This window comes from Macrobrachium rosenbergii, chromosome 55 (genome assembly GCF_040412425.1).
Source record: "Macrobrachium rosenbergii isolate ZJJX-2024 chromosome 55, ASM4041242v1, whole genome shotgun sequence".
In the NCBI taxonomy this organism is placed as follows: Eukaryota; Metazoa; Arthropoda; class Malacostraca; order Decapoda; family Palaemonidae; genus Macrobrachium; species Macrobrachium rosenbergii.
In genome coordinates, this window is record NC_089795.1 from 9,229,183 (window position 1) to 9,254,771 (window position 25,589).

General features: G+C 41.8%; 1 protein-coding gene across 15 annotated transcripts in view; it reads right to left on the reverse strand.

Annotated features, from left to right (window-relative positions):
• LOC136835664 (oocyte zinc finger protein XlCOF6-like) overlaps positions 1-25,589 on the reverse strand; it is a 71,085-nt gene that overhangs the window by 1,312 nt on the left and 44,184 nt on the right. For 4 of the 15 annotated variants that reach the window (XM_067099491.1, XM_067099483.1, XM_067099490.1 and 1 more), the window contains exons 2-6: positions 13,056-15,242; positions 12,696-12,827; positions 12,177-12,456; positions 2,874-3,030; positions 510-768 (exon numbers count right to left, since the gene is read on the reverse strand). In XM_067099491.1, coding sequence (XP_066955592.1) covers positions 12,766-12,827; positions 13,056-14,745 — 1,752 coding nt within the window. In that variant the 5' untranslated portion in view covers positions 14,746-15,242 and the 3' untranslated portion in view covers positions 510-768; positions 2,874-3,030; positions 12,177-12,456; positions 12,696-12,765. The remainder of the gene's footprint in view (positions 1-509; positions 769-2,873; positions 3,031-12,176; positions 12,457-12,695; positions 12,828-13,055; positions 15,243-25,589) is intronic. The other 11 variants (XM_067099485.1, XM_067099495.1, XM_067099493.1 and 8 more) reach the window with 7 other exon arrangements.

The window sequence follows — 25,589 nt, forward strand, 5'->3', positions numbered from 1 at the left end:
TTTTACTGCTTGGCACTTTGCATCACCTGTATATCATATTTTGTCACCCTTCCATCATATTTTAACACATTCTAAGATTATGACAATGACTATACACTTTATAGCCAAGGAAACCAATGGTTATAGATCAGTGACTTCTTGTTTATACACATAGGTTATAGACCAATTTCACTTGAAGCCTATCCAGTTTATCTTGCTATAACCTAACTAACATTGGGACAACAAAGATTGATCAGATTATTCTTGCCCAAAACACCCCTGACTAATACATTCTTTCCTACTTAATAAACTCTCAAAGAATCTACTACCCAGTCCTAGCTTGGTTCAGGAAGGATTCAACATGCCCTGGATCCTTTACAATACATCCTAGGGTCCTTTCACATAGCAAAATCTTTCCTAAGCTGGATAAGGTGCTTTACCTTCAAGCCACATTTGGGTCATTCACCCTAGGCTGAGCTGACCTTACCTTGGGATGTTGCATACTAATAATTTGCAAAATTTTTCCTTACCCTAAACTAGTGAGGTTGAAGATTGATAGCCCTCCAGGGCTCATCTTGCATCTGTGAAAGGTTCGAGTTATTTTGAGACTGGGCAGTTCTGATGAATAGTGATAAGGTTGGTCCTAACTGAAGATTTTGAATGGAGATTCACTTGGCTATACATATTCCCAAAACTTGCTGTGTATGTTCCATACAGTTAATTCTACACCGTCAATCCATACTCCAGCCGAAGTATCAGGATTCAGAATCCTCAGAGTGGAGAATAATCCTGAAAAATGATTCAACTTTGAAAATCTGATATCCTAATTGGTGAAAGATAACAGCATACCAGTGACACACTTGATGTGATCAATTAGATGAAGCTACAATTCTCAAGGTATATCAGCAGGTGCTCAAAATAAACTAACTTTACTGTAGGAAGCTACAGATATCATCTCAGAATGATTGAAATCATTTCAATTTTTGGACTGCAACAACCCCAAAATGTAGTTTACAATATTTTGCTTTTTATTAGACGGTTCCATTTATGTTGACGACATTCGCCGAAGGCACGCTGCAAAGAACATTAAGTAAGGCCTACAGTGCTCTGCATAAGGTGCACTAATGGCATTCCCTAGTCATAAAATTATGTCATTATATAATACAATTTAATTTTTCTGACAAAACATTTTGACAAAGGGTTCATATATCAGATTCTCATTGACTACAGTAATAAGGGGTACAGCAGCAGAGATGTATTTCGAGTGGTCGTAATTAGTCATTGTGAGGAGGTATAAAGCCTACAGAATCATTTTGCTGCAAGTCACATTATGCACATCATATCTATCAGCAACCTCACCAACTTGGAACCTTTTGAGAATATAATAAAACCAATAGCTAACTGGTTTGCTTCACTGTATGCACAAGGCTTCTAATGACTTAACAGGTATAAAAAAAATTATAAAATTTCAATGCACTTTCAGCAACAGTAAAGACAGTCTGTGCTTTCCAGAGTAGAGTACTGAAATTCACTGAAAATTTGGTGAAATTTCATATGTATCATCACTATATTTGGTAAAATAAATTGCTCATTAAGTACAGGATATAATGAACAAGTATATATATAATACTATATTAGCCAAGTTTTTAAAAAAATCCTGAATATGGGATTACATGAATGATATACTCTGACTGTGATGTTACTTCATGATATGAATTCCATACTAAATGCTGTCCTGCCTAGTCACAGTTTGATCAATGTCATCACTAGACCAGAGCCCAGAATGTCTCCTCTTGTCATTCCAGGGCTGAAGATTTTGGCACAGAATGTCTCCTCTTGTCATTCCAGGGCTGAAGATTTTGGCACTAACAGATCCTACACACCTTCAGAAATACTATTTGCCACCACATAATACCATGCAAACCTTTGCATAGCAATGTGTCTAGTTTGTAATGGCTACCCTTCTTCTATGCTTGTAGCCTTACTTGAAGCTGTAGGCTAACTCTTCAGTCACTCCAAATGTTCAAGAAGTCAAAAAGCTTTTAAGTTACCATGACCACTCCATGTCAACTCCTTTGGGTCTTATCTTGTGCTGTAACTGTCCAATTTCATCACTGAATACCAAATATCCTAAGGCATCATAATATTTGAATTTGAAACAAAATCAAGATCGCACAAAAAATGACTAGTGCGCGATTTCCGAGTTACCTGAAGCAGCAGTTAACTTAAGGTTTGTAAAATAATTCCATTAATTCATCCTTTCTCCTTCGTAAGAAATAATGAGTTCCAAGTTTCAGCCGAGGCTTGAGAGGTAACTGTGTCCTGGGTTAGGTTTGGTCAGGTTGGTATCTGTTAACTCTCCTGTGGGTTAAGCTACGTTCAATTTGATGCTGACATTTTGCCTACAAAACCACTGAGGTTTTAACCTGTTTACTTTGCTAGTAACTTGTGGTAGTATCTACCAGTCATTTTCACAGCTAATGGCACCCAACTGTGCTTCATTCTGCACACTATGTATAGCTTGGTTCTAGGGTCTCCCTCGATTTTGCAGAGATTCAAAGCCAAAATGCTCAAAACACAGATAGTATAACTTGTTGGTATGTAAGTAATCTGATAGTAGCTAACATATGAAACACTTATCAGGCCATAATTTCAAGTTAATACACTGCAAATTTGTTTACGTGGGCATCAAAATTCTTTCCATATTTCATGTGAATAATCCCAAATATGAAAGTACGAAGCAAAGAGTGTCCTTCTCCCCAAATCTGTAGACCCTTAGGGTGAATAACACACCATTATCTATCACCATCCATTTCACTTATTAATAATACGACCCATAAAAGCAATTTTCGCCATTATCCTAACTGGAAAACAAAAACAAAAAACAATCTTACCTTGCAACAATAAAACCATGAAGAACCAACAGCCATTTGTAAACACCATAATTATTATTGATTGAAATTCCCAACTTCTGCCCCTGAGTAGCCAGCCAGGGAGCTGTCATGTCAGCCATCAAGGATTCTGGATTCATATGATTTGTCTATTATTATCCTGGAAGGAACAAACAGGATATAAAAGTAATGGTTTTCCCACATAAAAAAAATCGACTTAATATAACAATTTTTAAAGTAAATTGTATTTTTCCTAACTATACAAACCCGAGGTCCTTTACATTAGGAATTACTTTCAGGCGTAGGCTGGAAACGGCCGTTAAACTCTTGAGCAAGGTGGTTAGGCAGTAACTATCGCCAGGTAGGCGGGGATACCCGCTTGCCCGGATGTAAACATTCCAGTATGCCTTTCGGTCCAGGTTCAGATTGAGGGGTGGCATGTGGTGGGCATAAAGTGTAAAGGACCTCGGGTTTGTATAGTTAGGAAAAATACAATTTACTTTAAAAATTGTTATTTGTTCCGACACAATATACAAACCCTCGGTCCTCTACATTAGGAAGACTCACTGGTTGGAGGGAGGAATCTGAGTGAGTCTCCTGAACTGACAGGAGTTCTGCACACCTGGGTTACTCCTCCTGGTCGAAAGAGCGAGGAGGACAATCGTGCCTCTGACATATTGATCGGAGTGTAGGAACTGCGAGATCAAATGTCAGATACTGGACCTTTTTCGCATGAGTGAGGAAACGTAACTGAACGAAATAGGCTGGAAGGATCTAGAGTCGGAGGCAGTAAGGAAAAGCCGAGATAGGGTTCCCTTATAGCCAGTCTCTCCTTCCTCCCCTTGCTAGAGGAAGGAGCGGAATTGCTCCTATGATTCTATAAGAAAAATAGAATGGGTGCTCGATGTGTAGTCTTACCACATCAGTGCCAGTTCCAGCAGCTATTGGTTCAAGTCCTATTCTCATCCCTAAGGAGGAGAAGTTGGAGGATGGGGAAGGAGGAGGAAGAGAAGCCAGTCACTCTTGGAATCCTTCTCACTTCCAGAACCAATGCCTTAGGCGAGATGCTACTCGTCCTCTTGAAGGAGCCGGGTAAGAAAACACAACTTGTTGAGCAGCCACCACAGGGCCAAGGATAAAGAGTTCCAAGGGCCTGTGGGCAAGACCGAAGGAAGAAGACAAGAGTGTGGTCTAAGAGACCACGTCTTGCTTCCAGACCGACACAAACTTCCAGAATGCGAGGGACAGACCAAGCCATCGACTTTGTGAGCTCTCGGGTGAAAGGTACCTGTACAACAAATCGTCAGCTGCCAAGTACCTCCTTTGATCGCTTCATTTGAAGTCAGGAGGAAGATATGTCTTAGACACTTCTTCCTTGGGAGAGACAGTACTAGCGAAAACGTTGACGACATCCAGGTTAGGAATGTCGAGCCTTTCGGAAAGTACCACAGCTCCCAACAGGACAAAGTAACGAATGATCTGGATCATCGACACAAAGTCCAAGGAGGAGGGGAACAAGAAGGACTCGAACCCGATAGTCAATGCCAATGGATTCGGAGCCCACCTACGACATCCGAGAAGGAGTCGAGGTATGATCCCCATCCCTGTTCTTCCATCTTCTACGCCAAGGCCAGGGTAAGACGAGGGATGGTCCTAAGCGGGCATATCTCCATCCAACGACTCTTGTAGGGCGCGTGCAGAGCAAGGACAGGAACCCTAAACAAGAGTCGCATGCCACCCAGGAAACAGTTCCCTGGGAGAGCAAGACTGAAGAAGTTTCTCGTCCGTATCTAACTCTTGACTGAGGAGATGAAGGCTACTTCAGATAGAAGACTAGGTCGCAAGGGCCTACGTTCTTCACCAATGAAAGGGAGAGAAGTAACCCTTGGCGGAGAAAATGAGGAAGTCCAGACTTGACGAGCGACTCTGACCTGAGAAGAAGTTCCAACAACGACACCACCAGCAAAGACGAATCCAGTCCCTGGGACAGTGTTGCAGAGGACTTCAAGGGATATGCAGCTATATCTGTTGCCACTCGGCGAGAAAGCCTGTGCTTGCAAGGGAAGCTAGAAAGTCTCCCAGTCCTGAACACACAGGAATGTACTGCCTCAAGAACCGCTTCTTGTGTAGCTGCTTCAGGAGGTTGGGTCAAGCGGAATTCTTCTCAATGCCTCGGCAATCAGGTCGGATGAAGTCAACGTCTTCAAGTATTTGTCTGTAACTTGGGGTGAGCAATGTTTGTGAACCCCTAGCGAAACGGACAAATATGGAGGGAAAAAATGTTGATATTGAGTTTTCACCAAAAAGACAGCATGCCTCAACAGAGCGGCCCCTGGTCTGGTATGAAGGAGCGAGAAAAAACTATCGACTTCTGTGCAGGGAGGCAACAGAAGGACGGTAGGGATTTCTCAGTCGAGCAGTCTCTGCATGAATTTTCGTGAAGAAAGAGTGAGCAGCATGTTCCGTCCCGATCACTCAAACCCAAGGCCAGGCTTGCCTACCAATACATCCCCACCAGGAATGCATCTGGTTAATTGAGCTGTCGAGTGTGCAATAGAACAACACTCAGTACCTGCAAAAATGTCGAGATGAAAACAGGAGGAAAAAACGATTGCCACTTGTTTATCGACAAATGCCACTACTGTGGTTTTGTTATTCAACGAAACCAGTGAGTTCCACAAAACCCATCCTGAATTCTAGGACGGCCAAAAGGCTGCCCTGAGCCCAGCACGGTGATGAGAAGGTACTAAACGTCTCGGTCACACAAATTCAAGACAAGGTCTTACCAGTGTGCGCCTATTCCTCAATCTGTGAATCTGTAAGTAGACACAAGATGTGAGGGGAATATGCAAGCATATTCGAAGGTTCCTTCAATCAAGCATTAGCCTAACTCTTTCCTCATACATCAAAGAGGAAAGAACGGAGGAAAGGAAGCGGACTTCCATTCTCCACCATGGGGAAGCTTCTGCAAGATGACAGTATCGGGGGCTTCTGCAAGATGACAGGGGGGCAATTAGCTCTAGCCGGCTGGTATTTCCCGAATCAGGAGCACGGGAGAGGTGGCGGGATGGAAGTTCAATGGAAAGAATTGCAGAGACCTAAGGGAAATAGATACTTCTCCTGAAGGAATCCATTCCCAGGTCTCAGCAATGTCGCTGCCAGTTCCAGAGACTCAATAAGTATCATTTCGTCCAGGCATCAGCAGTTGCAATCATCTTCTGAAGCCTAGGACTTCTTAGCTAAGGAGTTGAGGGGGGTTGGCTTGAACTCAAGGTTGAGTTGAGATGACTAAGACACAAAGTTCTTGGCCATTGTCCAAAGGACAAGTCAGTGCCCTGGTGCGAACCTTGATTACCGGGGTATCTGGCAAATCTCTGAAAGAGAAAGGCAGAACCAAGTAAAGGTTCGTTCCCAAGGGTTGAGCCAACTCAGGACTTACGAAACCAGAGATCCGAATTGGGACAAAGTCCTTCTTCTTAGCACCAGAATTGCCCAAAAAACTGCAGTCGGCAAGACCCTCCGAGGCAAGAAGAATTCATATTCTGTCGAGGCAGGGGTAGAAGCTTGGTGTCTCGACCTGAATTAACTCCTTCGGAGAAAAGAATTCATCAGGTCGAGAACGCTCTCGGAAGCCAGGACCGCGGCGGTCCCTGACACTCTCAGCCCCTCAGGAACTGCAAGGGTTGCAAGTGATGAAGGTTATTCATTGGGGGAGCCGCGGTCCTGTCCCAGGGATCCTCGCGCCGACGAATCGGCGCGAAGTTCTCCGAAAACACGGGGGTGGATCGTAACTTAAAGAGGAAGACCCTCGCTGTTTGCGATGCGTGAAACTCCTGTACCTCTCCCCTTGGAGGGAGACCTTGACAGATCCCATGAAACCCTCCTCAGCCACCTGGTTATAATACGAGAGAATCGGGGGACCAATACCCAAAGCACGCCAGGCAGCCGAATTCCGAAGAAAATTTCGTCGGAGCTCTCTCTGTCCATCTCGCGCCTCTCGGAACAACCGAGAGGAGAAGAGAACAGGTGAGGAGAAAAGAGTATCCCTACCTGTCCTGCCAGTAAGATAAGCCGGAGAGGCGGACAGTGAGCGATAATCCCCACACGGGGGAAGAAGAGCACTTGTGCCGTGGCAAAGCGCTTTCCTGGGAAAAGCAAAAAGTTCACTCGAACATAGCAGCGAACCCGAATCGGAAAAAACCGAGTAGGGCCGAGCCGAGCCGATCACGCGAACGTGATCCAGCTGGTTGGTATGCGGCGGACTGGGAGGCAGGCGGGGCGAGCCGAGCCGAGCCAGTCTGGCAAGCCGAGTCGAGACAAGCCAGTCTCGTAAGTGCGACCAGGGGCCGAGCCGAGCCGACTGCGCAAACACAATCGTAACTGGGCAGGCCGGACTCGTCTGCTGTGAACAATTGCTAGTTTCCCGAACTCTAAACTCCTTCCAGGCCGAGGCCCCTCGAGAAGAAGGTTCAAAGGGGAATTCTGTGTCTGCTATCTTGCATGCTCGAACCCTAAAGTTCGAGACACAAGAATGAAGCCCGCCTGAGCAACCAAAGCAGCTGGCGGGCAGTATTGAGACACCTGGCGTCTCGGCACCCAGACGCCTGGGTGTCCGGCAACCAGACCCCTGGGTGTCTCGGTACTTTCTCTTGTCCTATGCCTCTCGTTAGGAGAGCTCATGATTCATAGAATTCGAGCTACCCACGAGACTCCCAAAAATCGGGAGCGGCTGCTTTGTTTCCTAATTTATCAAAAGAGCCAAACAGAACCAGTCTTAGACGCAGACTTCCAAGACTGGCAACAAGGGTGTGGCCTCGAGAGGCCGCGCTCTAGCTGCCCCCAAAACGCAAGATCCCACAGGAGAATGCAAATTGGTTCCCGCCCGAGGGCAGGAAGAGCCAACGAGAGAAACTTGTTTCCCAGAAGAGAGTCAGTCCCTTAGAAGTCCCGCAGGACTCCCGAAGTGAATCTCTTCCCTGCTTCTTCTGATGTTCGAACCGACAGGATCGAGACACCAAGTTGGGAACCAGACCGAGCACTAGCAAACACTCAGGGAGCGCTTGCAGTGCTGGCAGGAAGAGGCGCCGAGACACCTGGGTGCCTCGGCCTTTCTCTCGCACTGCTCCCGAACTGGGCCAAGGAAAATCTCTCCAGACCAGATCGGGATACTCGATATCCCATAGAATCTCAAGCACTCGGAGCGGCTTGTGAATGAGAGCCCGAAGCAGCCCCCATCTTAGAGGCAGAACCTCTAAGACTCGGGAACGGGATTGCAAACTGAGGTCTGAAACACAAAACCCAGGGCTATGCAATCAGTTTCGAAACAAGTCGGGAACGCCAACAAGAGACCCACTGCCTCCTCGGAAGGAGGCAGTCCCTAGACATCCAAGGGCATCAAGGGGAAGAAGCAGCATTCCTCTCCTTCGGCCGATGGGGGTCTGTCCGATTCTCGGGACCCCCTTGGACCTCGGGAGAGGAAGGGAAGACGCAGCAGAAGACGAAATCGAAGATAAGATGAAGAAGACGGCAGCTACTTCCACAGGGCGGCTTCCTTCACCTCCACTCCGACATCTTCTACAGGATGGTGGACATGAAACATCGTAACCTCCAGGGTAGTCCGGCAGGAACACACCGGACGCCGCCAGGACACCACCACCAGGAGAAGCAGTAGGCAAGATCAGGACAGCCGATGCAGGAGCTACGGCAGCGGTTCGGAAGGCAGGAGCTACTGCAACAGCCTGGAACATCACCTCAACAGGACGACTTCCTTCATCTTCACGCTGACATCTTCTACAGGATGGTGGACATTGTAACCCCTGGGGCAGCTGGCAGGAACGCAACGGAAGCGGCCCCGGGCATGACTGCCAGAAGCGGCAGGAATGATCAGGACAGCTGATGCAGGAGCTACGGAGCAGGTTCGGAGGGCAGGAGCTATTGCAACGGCCAGGAACATCACTTCCACAAGGCGACTTCCTTCCCTTTCACGCCAACATCTTCTACAGGATGACCGACATCATAACCTCCAGGGCAGCTGGCAGGAACACAATGGAAGCGGCCCCGGGCACGACCACTAGGAGAAGTAGCGGGCAAGATCAGGACATTCGATGCAGGAGCTACGTTAGCGGTTCGGAAGGCAGGAGCTACTGCAACGGACAGATATGTTATTTGAAAGTCACCAGCAGCAACAGGAACGATCAGGGTGGCTGCGGCAGGAGACCAGGAAGAGCAGCCCAGAGACTGTCGTCGAGTTGACAAGAGCATAACACAGGGAACAGCAGGAGCAGATGGACCACAGATATGCAGGAGGCATTGCAACAGCATACATGAAAACCAGCAATGACAGCGATCGATCCACATTGGCGGGAACAGAGTCAGAGCGATCCCGACGTGGAAATATGTCATCTAACCAGGAATTGTGGTCGATCCTGAAGTAACACTGAATGAATGTCGGGACTGCTTCATGCGAGATATTCATTGATATATCCAGCCAACTACTGCTGTGTCTGCGATGCTCACTGTCAACCTGAAAGAAAAGCAAGATGATTAGTAGAGGGAGGCTCCTCCCGCTACAAGGGTAACTGCCCTAAGCAGCGGGAGGTACTCTAGACGAGGTCGCCCGATCGCTCCCCGCCCCTGGTCAAGAGGGCAAAGGAGAGAAATCTACTAAAGGGGAGAAGGAAGAACCTACGGGAAGAGAAAAAAGGACGGAGGGGAGGCCACCAAGGGCGCCGTGGAAGCGGAACTTATCGACGACGCCCGCATCCTCCCACCTGGCCCGTAATTCTCTGAGCACAGACGGCGAGCAACACTCAGCATAAGTAGGAAGAAATTAGTGATGCCCCTTATACACGGAGGGCGGAAGCCTAAGAAGGGAACGAACTTTTACGTCCCGATGAATGTAGGGGAGAAGATATTATGTCCCAAACTATATCTCCGAATGCAGGGGCGCCTTCAGCATTTATGTAAAGGGCTGCTGGAAGAGAATCATTACCACTTGGTTACGCTTACTCCAGTTATTTTGATTTTGGCCGTCAAACCCAAGACACAGGCAGGGGAACAACGGCTTATACAAGGTTATCACAAATCGTGGGTTTGTATTAATAAATATCAAACACACGTATATATAAACAAAATACAGAAAGATCCCACCGGGATAATAAGAGCTTAACGACAGTCAGGCGGAGAGAACGAAAACATGTCAGCAACACATGACGGCCGAAAGCAAACTGGAATGTTTACATCTGGGCAGGCGGGCATCCCCGCCTACCTGGCGGTAGTTACTGCCTAACCACTTTGCTCAAGAGTTTAATGGCCGTTTCCAGCATACGCCTGAAAGTAATTCCTAATGTAAAGGACCGAGGGTTTGTATATTGCATCGGAACAAAAGCAGCTTTGTATTCACACAAAATTTGAAATCAATGAATGATGTTTGAAATATAACTTGATAATAATAACTGAGGTCACTTGAGCAGAGTACAAGACTTGTAACAGCTCACAAAGATACTGAAAGACATCTGGTGGCAACTGGAAGAAACACCAAGTCAGTCATTGAATGGTGCCTCTTCCTTTTTGGAAACGATTATTATTTCACCTTTAAAAATTCAGTAGAAAATGGAATTACGAACTATATAACGAAGTTTTCGCTTTAAAATTAAAGCAATAACGATTGATCAGTACAAATATGGGCAAATTAAGTTATAAGTCTCTTAGATAATGTCTTAATATCCAAAGTTATTTGAACCAATACCAAAAGGTGATCAGAATTTAGGAAACTTTAAGTAGTACATATAAATATAATGAAAGCTTAGTTTTCAATTAAAGCAGTGATGACTGGTAAGTACAAATCTGTCCAAATGAACTTATAATAAGTCTCTTAGATGATAATGTCCCAGTTTTGAAAAATATTTGAACCAATACCATAAAGTTAAACCACAATTTGACAAACTACGGAATACATACTTACAAATAAATCCTTTCCTTATCTAATGAATAATTTCCACTGAAACTACGATATTAAAATCTTTCTGACAAAATTACAATATAGAGTAATCAAGGAATACAATAATGGAAGGGAAACTTATAAGAAGCCAAAAACATAATACATATTGACCATTGAAACTGCAAGTTTACATTTTCAAAACTTCAAAAACTTTGCTAACACCATCTATCTATCTACAGTGTTGGCAAATATTGATGGCACTGCCAGTCTCCTCTCCTAAATGTCTGAGAAAAACTGTTCTTTTTCTATTATTATTTGCCCTATACAGTAAATTGCAATATATTAATGATTTAACTAGGAATTTAATATTAGGTGTATATTCATAAAATTTGCACCAAAGTATGAATGAATTTAAGTAAATTAAGAGATTTATAAGGATATTTCAAAGACTAATTCTGGCAGTACCTAGGAAGGCGGAGTCTATTGTTCGTATGCCCCTGGAAATGGAGGTGAATCTCTACGTTGATAAAAACTAATGGCCAGATTTAAAAAAGAATCTCTCTCTCTCAGTGAAGCAGGTGTGAGAGGGGTTGCCGATTTCTCAGATAATCAATAACTGGTCCTCCACAAACTATTAAAATATGTTGGGGGGTCACTTTCTTAGTGGTTTTGGGCCCAGAAGGGAATTTTGACAGGACAGAAAGTGAAAGGACCAAGTTTGTTGACAGAAGATTGTCTGTCCTGTTAAGTAGGAACTCCTTCCTCCTCTCCTAAGTGCCTCTGACCACAAGGCCCTGGGGCAAATGGCAAGTTAATTTAGATATATCGCACAGAATGGTCTTCCATTTTGAAGCAAAATCTCAGTCAACCACTGACATTCTTTGGTTGAATGGGAGTTTAGATACATAAAGTACATGCGGTTGTATAGTTATATAATCATACTGTATAGCTATAAAGTTATAAAACTACATGGTCATATAGTTACAGGAATCTGTTCTTAGCAAATGTCTTTATAAGTACTTTGGTATTTCGTGACTAAAAATTCAATTTATCAACAATATAATCAATTTAGCAACTGTACAATTGATTCAGTTACTATATATCCAATTTTGTAACTATTTAATCAATGCAGTAACTATATAATCAATTTGACAATCTTAAACAATTCTCTAATAGATTACGGTCTGAAAGGTTTGAAAAGGAAACAGTGGTATAACAGAGAGGATTGAAAGAGAATGAAAAAGTCTGAAAGAGAAAATGAGAGGAATATTAAAAAGGTTGGAAAGGGAAACTGAAGAATAAAAAAGTCTGAAAGGGAACCTGAGAGGAACAAAAGAACGGAGGCCCGAGAGAAGAACAAACTTTACCGTGGGCAGAGGAGTCATGATCATTGTCCGACTGGGAAGTCATGGCAGAAGACTGAGTGGCCATTTTGGTATCTTCCTTCTCCTCAGGACTGACCATCTGCTGCATCTCGAGGTCGTCCTGGTCGTCTGAGAGGTCTGTGTTCGAATTCCAGCCCTCCAGTTCCCATTGGACGAGGGAGTTAAAGAAGGCCATTATCCTGGGATCTTTGTCCATGGTCCCGTGGTTGTAGTCGTGATTGACATCCTGTGTAAGGGGATGACAGCGAGGCGTTGTTTGAGACTGGTGATAAATAAATAAATCAATCAATCAGTCAATCAATCTCTCTCTCTTTCTCTTGCTAGTCTGAATGAGCTGTTTGACTGAACTATCATTTTACATTTTAGAAATACAGCCCAGTACAATAAACTGGAAAAAGTCCCTTCGTACATGAGAGAAAATCTGCAATTTTAACAGAAAAATTTTCTTTTCTACACAAAGAAAACCTGCAATTTTAACCCTCAATGAATCCATACACATACCCAAAATACCTGTCCACTCTCCACGACGAGGCCGATGTATTCCTTGTAAGTGTAGATACTCATGAAATTCCTACAGGATTTCTTTGTCTGAAGGCTTCCCTTGCTGCCCAGTAAGGACACTCTGCCCAACAACTGAAAAATTAATTAAATTAATGAAATATTAGAATCAATTATTAGAAATCCTATGTAAAGAATGAGGAACAAATTAGAATTAAATATCAGAAGCTACGTCACCTTGAATAAGTATTTTTCAAGCAAATCTGTGAATGCTTTCAGTACAGTAATGCAAGTAATGTGGACCTTCAGATGTGACTTATGTAAGAACAAACTCCCAGTCAGTGCATCTGAAGGTCTTCTCACCAGTGTGGGTCAAGAAATGTCGTTTCAGGCTCTTCCTCTTGGAAAACGTTTTCCCACACTTCGCAAGCAAATGGCTTCCCCCAAGATGGATCCTCATGTGGCTTTTGAGATAAGATTTCTGGGAGAACGACTTCCCACAGTCCTCGCACATGAAGGGCCTCTCCCCCGTGTGGATTGCCATGTGGGTCTTGAGATATGATTTCTTGCAGAAAGACTTCCCACAGTCCTTGCAGGTGAAGGCCATCACCCCAGTGTGGATCACCATGTGGCTCTTGAGACTTGATTTCTGGGAGAACGACTTCCCACAGTCCTTGCACACGAAGGGCCTCTCCCCTGTGTGGATCACCATGTGGGTCTTGAGACTTGATTTTAGGGAGAACGATTTCCCACAGTCATTGCACACGAAGGACCTCTCCCCCGTGTGGATTGCCATGTGGGTCTTGAGAACTGATTTCCGGGAGAACGACTTCCCACAGTCATTGCACACGAAGGACCTCTCCCCCGTGTGGATTGCCACGTGGGTCTTGAGATTTGATTTCTTGCAGAATGACTTCCCGCAGTCACTGCACACGAAGCTCCTCTCCCCCGTGTGGTTCCTCATATGTATATTAAGATATGACTTGCTGGAGAACGACTTCCCACAGTCCTTGCACACGAAGGGCCTCTCCCCTGTGTGGATTGCCATGTGGGTCTTGAGAATTGATTTCTGGGAGAACGACTTCCCACAGTCATTGCATACGAAGGACCTCTCCCCTGTGTGGCTCCTCATGTGCATATTGAGATATGACTTGCTGGAGAATGACTTCCCACAGTCCTTGCACATGAAGGACCTCTCCCCCATGTGGATCGCCATGTGGGTCTTGAGATTTGATTTCCTGGAGAATGACTTCCCACAGTCCTTGCACACGAAGGGCCTCTCCCCTGTGTGGATCACCATGTGGATCTTGAGATTTGATTTCCTGGAGAATGACTTCCCACAGTCCTTGCACACGAAGGGCCTCTCCCGCATGTGGATTGCCATGTGGGTCTTGAGAACTGAATTCTGGAAGAACGACTTCCCACAGTCCTTGCACAAGAAGGACCTCTCCCCCGTATGGTTCCTCATGTGTATATTAAGATATGACTTGCTGGAGAATGACTTCCCACAGTCGTTGCACACAAAGGGCCTCTCCCCCGTGTGGATCACCATGTGGGCACTGAGATGCCCTTTCTGGGAGAATGACTTCCCACAGTCATTGCACATGAACAGGGTGTGGCTCCTCATGTGCATGTTGAGATATGACTTGCAAGGGTCTTGTGGATTGCCATGTGGTTTGATTTCGGAAGAACGACTTCCCACAGTCATTGCACACGAAGGGCCTCTCTCCCGTGTGGATTGCCATGTGTCTTTCAAGATTTGCCTTCCTGGAGAATGACTTCCCACAGTCGTCACAAGTGTGTGCCCTCTCTCCATTGTGGGTCTTGATGTGTTCTCTGAGGCTGGACTTCTGGGAGAAAGCCTTTCCACACTCGCCACAAGAGTCTGCCCTCTTCCCGGTATGACTCTGGATATGTTGTTCCAGGTGGGTCTTCGTGGAAAAGGCTTTCCCACATTCCCGGCCCACGAAGGGCTTCTCCTTATCGACTTCCTTTCTGATGGGTGGCAAATCACCTTCATCTCCGATCGCTGGCATAAAATCATCAGAATCATGTTTCACACTGCCATCAGACTCATAACACACCTCCACTTCCATCTTGATTTCCAACTTGATTTCCATCAATGGATCCAAAGATAGAGATGTACAGCTGGCTGGGGCATCACTGCCCGCTAAGCCTATATTTTCGTGTTTGACGAGAGACATCACTACTGGATCCTCAGTCTTGCTAATCAAAGGATATTCCAATATGCTTATTTTAGCCTTTGGTCCTTTGATGTTAATTATTTATTTATGTAAACACCAACATTTTTCACTTTCTTCTATTGTTAATCACTGCTTCTATCACTTTTTTTATTTATTATTTTATTTTCTCCAATTTCTCCTTTCAATGATACACAAATCTGATATCTAGAATGTTATGTTTACTATTTTACAAACTTATTCAACACCTCACAGGAACTTGCACCTAAATTCATTGCTGGACCCCATTCATTTCCAAAACCTTGATGCCACAAACTGACAACTTCTTGTTCGAGGGCAGAAAGAAACTCTGAAATACAAGAAGGTAAAAGATTATTAGAAAACCTTACATAAAAATGACAGTTTTATAATAAAATAAAGTTTTATATATACTTATCAAGTAATTACATAGCAATTAGTTCACTTACAAGGCAGTTTGAATTCAAAATTTCGTAGGTAACACTTCAAATGTCTGGGTAGGTGACCAGTTCCCCTGCCCCAGCATGAATATTAGTAACGACTTTGGCATATAACCCCAATCTGTTCATTCCTTCTGTCCATCAGTGGGGAGAAGGATGGGGTCTGATCATGTAATTACTTGGTAAGTATGTATAAAACTTTATTTTTATAATAAAAATGTCATTCTTATATAAGTAACTTACCAAGTAATAACATAGCTCATTCCCACATTGATAGGAGGTAGGATGCATGGGTATATTCTACTCCAAAACATTAAGTAATGAATTTGAAATAGCAAAAACTGCTAGCACTGAAAAACAATGCTTGTTGTTGCTTATCAGTTAAGAGAGCTACTGCAAGTGGACACTGCCTCTGTTTGGTTCTTATATTAACTAATAGTGGTGTGCTGGTATAGCCATGGGTCACCTCCTACTTAGTGGGAACTTTGCAGTGAAGGAAGTACTCAAATGGCGAAGCACCAAAATAAAAAAAACAGACAACATTGTCACCTACACCGAGATATAACCACAACCCATCTGCAGAGTGGTGGGTGCTTCAGGTACAATGTAACCCCTGGCTCTGCAAAAAAAAACTCTGCACCTTATTACAAGGTGAAGAGACAGTAGGGGAAAAAAAATCCTATGATTCCTTCCGTGATACCATGCCAGTTACTAGAAAAGGTCTCAAGGCACTGGAAGATTTCCACACTGTTTTAACTTCCATTAAAATTAGTGAGAAACGAAGATCGATTACATTCCCAGTTGGTCGAAGGCAGAATGGACGTACGGGGCATAAAATGCATGCAAGCTAAAGAGGAAGAGGCAACTTTGACGTCCTCAGTTTTACTTAAAAGCAGGCAAACTGCTCTCCTAATTCTGAGTGTGTCTCAAGTTAATAGTCCATGAGGGCAATACAATCTATTCAGTGGATGAAATGGGTCTTGACATATCACCATATGTAGTAGAGGATGGTCCTCTGAAAACTCCAAATGGACAGAGACCTCCCTATTCTCCCACAGAGTTGGAAAGCACTTTAGACATTTGGAGAATGATCTGGTGTCACGCTGTAGCTGGCTCCAGTTGAGCTAGGAGCTTGGGGCTGGCAGACGGTTGTGGGAGCTAGCAGGCACCAGGCTGTAACCAGAGCCAAACGAGCAGGGCGCCAGGCAAGCTGGGTGTCAGACGAGCTAGAAGCTCGTGGTGTAAAGAAATATCTTTATTTTTTGTATATTTCTGTTTGTACTGAAGAGTACGTTGTCTTTTGTTTACATTGGTGGTGGTTGGAACTAGGGTCATTAGTTTAATGGTAATAGGATAATTTGCGACTTTGTTTGTTTAATTGAGCCTGAATAGCTCTTGAAACTGGCTGTTGGACAATTAAATATCCACTAATTTTGCCTTTGAGTATTTATGTTTGGCAGTCCAGCAAAAACCAGAGACAGATTCCAGTAAGACAGATTCCAGTAGAGGAGACTCCAGATTTTAGTCAAGAGAGCAGCTTGGAGCAGAGTTGCACCAAAAACTATCAAGATTTTCTGGAATTTTTGGATTTCCTGGAGTTTTTAGACATCATGGAGAGATAAATTCCACCAAGGCTGAGCAAGGAGATTTCGAGGGTTCGGCGGAGGAAGGCAACACATGTAGCTGTATTTACCATCTAACTACGAAAGACCAGGATCTAACCGAACTAAGTCAGTTGAGAGAAGTTATGCAGGCTCAATAGGATTGCTCTGTTCGTTAGATTAGATTTACGCTTATTAAAGCTTAAATTATGGTCACCAACATGTCGATAAAAAATTAAAGTAAAGGACTCCATCAATGTAATTGCCATTTTACTAGTGCATTTTAGTTAGACCTAACTAGTAGAGTTTCATTTTGACAAAGAAGTTTAACTAAGCACGTAATTCAAATATGTTTTTTTTTCTTATTTAGTAACGACTATTCATTTACGAAATTTACGATATTTCACGAAACTAGTTTTTGAAAACTTGTTGAATTGCTTACCTTCACGTTAAATTTGATGTTAATTAATTTACTACGTTAAATTGATTCTTTCAATGGGTACGTTTTCTTATTTTAGGTCCTTTACGTATGGTAAATGAGTTGAAGTGGAGAGGAAGTGGTGCATACACTCTTACACATCATTAGGGTGATTTCCTCTCAAGGCAGAGAAACGGCAATCGATCGGTTGTAATTTTAACTTATTAAATTTAATAGTTTTTCTTTGTCTTTGGTTAAAATCCTCACTGTCAATTCATAATTTTTACCATATGGCGCCTGAACAAGGACATGTTGGTTGTTTGCTAGTTGTTGCCGTTTCTCCGTCCTTCATTTTCTTATCCGCTCGGCCATTTGAAATTGTTTAGGTAATTGAAGGTTGTTAACAACTGGTTACTTTTAGTTGAAGGTTGTTAACAACTGGTTTTAGTTAGAGGTCTTGTTAAGAACTGGTTACTTTTAGTTAGAGGTCTTGTTAACAACTGGTTACTTTTAGTTAGAGGTCTCAATGACTTTTCACTGTGCCCTTTAGCAGTTTTCTGTCGAGAAGTCTAGTTTATTTTTTCTGAGAGTTATTTGTGACTTTCTAGATTATATTCATTTCATTCGGTTTGCAAGGGAGTCGCAAGCATGTCAAAAGACTTGAAATTTCTGATTAGTTCTAGGGCTAACTACCGAGGACAGGTCAACAGTACTCATTTTGAATTAGACAGTTTTGGTAATAATACTCCTCAAGAGAGAGATTGCCTTGTTAGAAAATTGGAGAGACTCAAGGATGAGCTTGAAAAGGCCGATTCGGTCATACGAAACTTGAAATGGGAATTAAACTCTGATGATGAGACGAAAGCCATAGCTGAAAATGATAAGGAAATTGAAGAAAGTTGTAGGTACCAAGATATGGTCAGTGAATGTTTGTCTACTCTGTCTCATCTGGCTACATCCAGTCCAAATCCTCCTTCCAGCGTGGAAGTTTCTAGAAGCACACTGAGCAGCATGCTTAAGAGTGCAACTGCCCCTTTACCTAAATTTACAAGTGAAGAGGAGAGGATCTGATTAGGTTCTTTCAGCAATTTGAAGATACGACGAAACGCTTCAATTACTCTGACTACGATAAGTTCTTACTTTTGAAACAGCAAATTTCAGGGTGTGCCTTGTCATTGATAAATTCTTTGGATAGCATACAGCATTCTTATAACGTAGCAAGAGAGCTTTTGTTGAATGCGTTACCCTCTCCTGTCACTAGAAAATTCAACGTCATTAAACAAATGTCGAATCTGAAGCTTGATTACAATACAGAACCGTTTGATTACATTGGTAAAATTAGTTCTATTTGCGGGTCCTTTAGTGCTTTGAAGATAACTTCAGAGGATATTTTGCAGTATTTTGCCTGGCATGGTTTAAATGAAAATTTCCAATCTCATTTAATTCATATCACCAACGAAACCAGGCCATCTTTGAATCAGATAAAAGATAAATTTTTTGAAGCCACTGAAAGGTATTTAACCAGTCAACGACAGTATAAGATTAAACAAAAAACAAGAGAAACTTGTCCTAAGAGAGCTACGAGTTTTGCTGCAAACGTTAATTACCAAGCAGACCCGTCACTCAACGTTTTCAAAGTGTGTCCTTTATGTAATGGCGATGGTGATTCCTCTCATCCCATTCACAAGTGTGAGAAGTATCAAGAACCCAAGTCAAAAATCAGCAAGCTAAAAAGTTTGAAAGCTTGTATTAAATGCACCAGGTTGGATCATAATGAGGATACCTGCAAATTTCACTTCCGGAAGCGTTGCGATTGTGGCGCTTGGCACTTCAAATTTCTATGCATGAGCCAAGAAAGAAGTGGAATTCTGAGGAATAGCGGTCAAAGCAATGTAAAATGGAAAAAGGAAAATTTCAAACAAAGTGATCGAGTTGTGAAAGAAAGTAATTCAAGCATATTTGTTGAAAAATTTTCTGAGTTGTTCAAAGTCACAGACTGTAGCCATGCAATACTCCCTACCTTTTCTTGCATTCTTCAGGGAGATACAAAGATTCGTTGCATGCGGGACAGTGGGTGTCAGTCAAACTTTATATCAGAGGAGAGGCCAAAATATGAAAATTTGCCTGTCATAAATTCTGATCTCAGAATCAAAGTCAATGGATTTAACTCTTCCAAAGTTTATCATACCAAGTCTTACAAAGTGCCTTTGACCATTGGAGATCATCTTTACGAGATTGAAGCAACGGGTGTGCCATCTATTCACACTTCATTGAAACTGCCTGGTTTGCAGAAAATTGTTCGGGAATTTATGAACAGGATATTCCTTGGCTGATGACTTCTTAGAGGACGGAAAAGATGAAATTAATAACATAGATTTTATTCTTGGGTCAAATTTTGCTTATTGCCTTCCTGAAACAATAGTTTAATTTGGTGGTAACGAGAATGATGCACCATCAGTTTATTCCTTAACTGCCGCAGGTGTAATGCTGGTGGGTAACACGGATCAAATTAGGAGCAATTTGAAGTACCTCCCTCATTGTTTTGGGGAAGGAAAGACAAAAGCTGAAGTACCTTTGTACACATGTGAGGATCTTGCCCTGTCAAGCCATAATTCTTTAGATCCTCTCCTGGACTATAATGATCTAACAGAAAGTGAAAGCAGGATAACAGTAGTGAACGATGCAGGGAAAATCAACTATGCTTCCTTGGAGAGAGCTACTCAGGAGATCCTTGAAAAGTGTTGTACCGATACCTTAAATTATGACACACAAATATTTCCCGGTAAGGTAGTGGAAAACGAGAAAATAATAAATTATGTTCTTCAAAATACAAGGCGTAATGAAGAAGGCAGATTAATCATGCCACTAATCTGGAACAGTAAAGTGAAGCATTTGCTAGGGCAAAATAAAACTTTAGCTACTAAAATTCTAAATTCAAATTTGAAGAAATACTCTAAAGGTGATGGTGTAAAGTTAAAATTGATCGACCAATGCTTCAGAGAGCAATCTGAACAAGGTATTATAAAGAATTGACAACCTTGATCAGTACTTAGAGGAAAATCCAAATCATAGTTTTTTGGCACATATGGCAGTATTTAAACCAGACCGGGACACTACAAAATGCAGAGTTGTATTTTTATCCAATTTATGTGAAAATAATCCTTCACAGGGCGTAACCATGAGTCACAATCAAGCTATGTTGAGTGGACCTTGTTTAAACCAAAAGATCACCACAGCTTTATTACAGCTACGCTTTGATTCCAAGCTCCTGTGTTTTGATATTAAAAAAGCTTTTCTCAACATCTGCCTCTCTGATCTAGATTCAAGCAAATTACTTTTTCTGTGGTATCGTAATATACAGAAAGGAGATTATAGTATTGTTGCGTATCGTAGCTTAAGACTTCCATTTGGTCTTGTTTGTTCCCCATGCATATTATTACTTGGGCTATATAAAATTTTGATGATTGACACTGATGATGATGATGACCAGATAAATTTGCTTAAAAGACACATTTATTCATTAATATATATGGATAATGGCAGTATTACAGCAAATAATAGTGAAAAATTGAAGTGGGCCTTTCAAGAGTTAAAAGGAATATTTGAGCCCTATAAATTTTATCTTCAGCAGTTTGTAACAAATGATACTGAAATTCAAGAGGAAATTGATAACAGCTCTGGAGAGAAAACTAGCATATCAGTCAGATTATTGGGGCTCTTATGGGATCGAGTTGATGATACCCTATCCACTAAACCTCTAGTTTTAGATGGTGAGGCAAATACAAAGAGGAATGTTTTGAAAACTATTGCCAGTCACTATGATGTATTTGGCTTTACTTTGCCCATTCTGAATCGAGCACGGCTCTTCCTACATAAATTACAATGTGATTCGTCCTGTACCTGGGACTCCAAATTGCAGGATGCAGAAATTAAAGAATGGAAAAACATATGTCGACAGGTAAATTCGTCTCCCAGCCTCGGAATTAGAAGATTTGTTGGCCAGAGAAATGGAGAATATAAACTGATTGCCTTTACCGATAGCAGTAAGGATATATACGGAACTGTTATCTTTATTCAGGATATCCAGTCATTAGAAGTGAACTTTGTTCTAGCTAAGAACCGTTTTGTGAACAAGCAATTATCTGGGAAGAGCATGCCTTCCCTTGAGTTTCAGGCCATTACTTTGGGTGCAGAAGTGTTAATAGATATCTATAAGGAATTGACTGGGCCCTCATGTGTTGAAACAATCAACATCAAAGAACTCCATCTATTTTCTGATAGCTTGGTGTCCTTATCCTGGATTAATTCCTATTGTTATAAATTAGATAAGATGCATAAACACAGCACCTTTATTCGTAATAGGTTAGAACATTTAAGTACCTTGTGTGAGATACATCCTATAAGATTTCAACTTGTTTCCGGTATTGAAAATCCAGCTGACCTTGTCACTCGTGTAGCTTCATATAAAACTACCGGTAAGTCTAATTTCCTCTCTGGGCCAGAGTTTTTGAAAGAATCTGCTAACTTCTATTCAAATCGCAGTGATATAATCAATATCATTGTACCAAACCCCAGTGCAAAACCAGTGGATGTTGTTTCGGAGAATTACAATCAAATTAATTTCGGCTCCACCGAAGAGGAATGTGCAGGACATTTAGCTTCAACATGCGGGTGATCTGGGTCTTTCAAATCCGGCCAAATTACTACTGTTGCAGCCGTTAAGGGAGAACCGGAGCACTTGGTGACTGTGAACAGATTTTCCAGTTTGTCTAGACTTGTATCTGTTCATAGGTACGTGCTTAAGTTTATTGGGAGCCTAAAATGCAAACTTTACTCCAGGTATCCTGAGAGATATGGAAACCTGAGAGTTCTTGACAAAAACTTGTATGCCAGGGCAATGAATTACATAATTAGAATAGAACAACACATTTATTTTCCCGAAATATTCAGGTATTTTGACAGTGATTCTAAGTTCGTTAAAGATATCCCAAACATTGTTAATCAACTCAATGTATATCCTGATAATGAGGGAATTCTAAGAGTGAAAAGCAAATTCTCAAGATGGAAAAATGATAAGAATTACAGATTTCCTGTTTTGCTTCCTAAGAATAGCTACATCACAAGATTAATTGTTTTAGATTTGCATGAGAAAATGTATCACTCAGGCTGTTACAAGGTTTTGTCTGAATTAAGAAGACAATTTTGGATTCCACACTGTTTCTCTGTTGTGAAACGCATCCTGCAAGAATGCATACTTTGTAGAAAACTGAAGCAGAGAACTATTAAACTAAATCAATCTCCCTACAGGTTATTCAGACAAGAACCACCTAGTGTTCCCTTTCGTACAATATTCATAGATCACATAGGCCCATACTTTGTACTTTACAATGGCAAAAAGGTGAAAGTCTGGATTCTTTGCATAACTTGCCTTTGGTCGAGGGCTAATAATTTAAAAGTTTGTCTTGACATGACCTCAGGTGAGTTCATTAGAGCTTTACAGCTTCATTCATTTGAATATGGAGTGCCTGAATTATATTTATCCGATCTTGGTTCATCCTTAGTTGCAGGAGCTAACATAATTACTGACTTTCTGAATGATCCAGAAACCCAGAATTTTTTTGAAGAACAAGGAGTAAGTCCATTAAAATTTGAGCAATATTTTAAAGGCCATCATCCTCTTGGGGGATTAGTAGAAGTATGTGTGAAGATGGTCTGCCAATTGCTTCACTACTCAATCAAGAAAAATGTTCTTCAGTACAGAGATTTTGAGTTTGTGGTTTCACAAACTATTCATCTGGTTAATCGAAGGCCTATTGCTTTCTCGAAAGGTCTAAGAGATACCAGTGATGACGTAATTCCAGACCCTATTACCCCAGAGAGGTTAATACATGGCTTGGACTTAGTGTCTTTGAATCTTATTCCAGCCATGCAGCCAATTCACACTAGCAGTGATCCTGATTGGTCTTTAAACACTGACCCTATTGATACCATAAGAACAAATTATGAGAAATTGAAGAAAGTGCGCACACATATGATAGAAACCTACAATGCAGAATTTTTGAATAATCTGATGACTCAGGCTGTCAATGATAAAAGTAGATATAAGCCGGTTACCCACAAAAAATTACAGGTAGGGGACATTGTACTGATAAAAGGGGAGAATTGCAAACTTACCAATTTCCCATTGGCAGTTGTGAAAGACATTAAAACTAACGTAATTGATGAAGTAACTGACGCTGTTCTGCTTAAAGGTAAAAACAGGGAGATGGTTCGACGCCACGTCACATCTTTAATCCCTATATTAACACGCAAAGAAATGTCACAATCAAATATTAAAACATTGAAAGATCATATTTCTGTTAATACTACCGATCCCACGGCAAACCTGGGGGAAGATAAGCCTCAGAAAAAAGAGAGGCCCAAGAGGAAAGCTGCTCTGCAAAGCATGCAAAAGACTCGAGGTATGATCAGTGACATTTGAGGAACCTTTCAGGAACATAACTGTATATAGTTGGGTTTATTAACTGTACATAATTTTACTCATTTCACAATTATATATATTTTCATATATAATTTGGGATTAGTCCTACATTTACTAAGGATAGAAATGTAGAACCCTTGGCCTGGAATGCAAAAGAAAAGGCTGAAATTTTTCTAGTTATTCCAGAGTTCTACATTTAACAAAAAACTAAATGTAGAACCCTTGGTGTGGAGTGTAAAGAAATATCTTTATTTTTTGTATGTTTCTGTTTGTACTGAAGAGTACGTTGTCTTTTGTTTACATTGGTGGTGGTTGGAACTAGGGTCATTAGTTTAATGGTAATAGGATAATTTGCGACTTTGTTTGTTTACTATTGAGCCTGAATAGCTCTTGAAACTGGCTGTTGGACAATTAAATATCCACTAATTTTGCCTTTGAGTATTTATGTTCGGCAGTCCAGCAAAAACCAGAGACAGATTCCAGTAAGACAGATTCCAGTAGAGGAGACTCCAGATTTTAGTCAAGAGAGCAGCTTGGAGCAGAGTTGCACCAAAACCTATCAAGATTTTCTGGAATTTTTGGATTTCCTGGAGTTTTTAGACATCATGGAGAGATAAATTCCACCAAGGCTGAGCAAGGAGATTTTGAGGGCGGAGGAAGGCAACACATGTAGCTGTATTTACCATCTAACTACAAAAGACCAGGATCTAACCGAACGTAAGTCAGTTGAGAGAAGTTATGCAGGCTCAATAGGATTGCTCTGTTCGTTAGATTAGATTTACGCTTATTAAAGCTTAAATTATGGTCACCAACATGTCGATAAAAAATTAAAGTAAAGGACTCCATCAATGTAATTGCCATTTTACTAGTGCATTTTGGTTAAACCCAACTAGTAGAGTTTCATTTTGACAAAGAAGTTTAACTAAGCACGTAATTCAAATATGTTTTTTTTTTCTTATTTAGTAATGACTATTCATTTACGAAATTTACGATATTTCACGAGACTAGTTTTTGAAAACTTGTTGAATTGCTTACCTTCACGTTAAATTTGATGTTAATTAATTTACTACGTTAAATTGATTCTTTCAATGGGTATACGTTTTCTTATTTTAGGTCCTTTACGTATGGTAAATGAGTTGAAGTGGAGAGGAAGTGGTGCATACACTCTTAGACATCATTAGGGTGATTTCCTCTCAAGGCAGAGAAACGGCAATCGATCGGTTTAATTTTAACTTATTTTTAATAGTTTTTCTTTGTCTTTGGTTAAAATCCTCACTGTCAATTCATAATTTTTATCATATGGCGCCCGAACAGGAAGCTCTATAGCTGGTGTCAGACAGTAGCTGATGCCAGAAAGTAGCTGTCGCCTGGCGAACTTGGCGTCAGGTGAGCTAAAAGATCGGGATCATTTGATAAGAAAGCAAGATGCGGAGGACGATTATACTTCCAGTAGGGCAATGTGGAATGGAAGTAAAGGCCAAATAAGCCTGAAAGCTAGGGAAGAGGAGGCTGCTCTGATGTCCCTGGCTTTCACTTAAAAAGAAGGCAAAATGTCCTTATGCATTAAGAAACAAGCCCTTTCAGGTAAAACCCAAAAACTGTTAGCTGGACAGAGGGTTCTCTGTTGTTCTTCAGGGAGAAAGAACAGATCTAGAGCTTGAATGGGTCCTCGTTATTGGCTAAACTCCCAGGGTAAATGAGGAAAAAAGTGTCTGTAAAAAGACCTTCTCTAAACGAT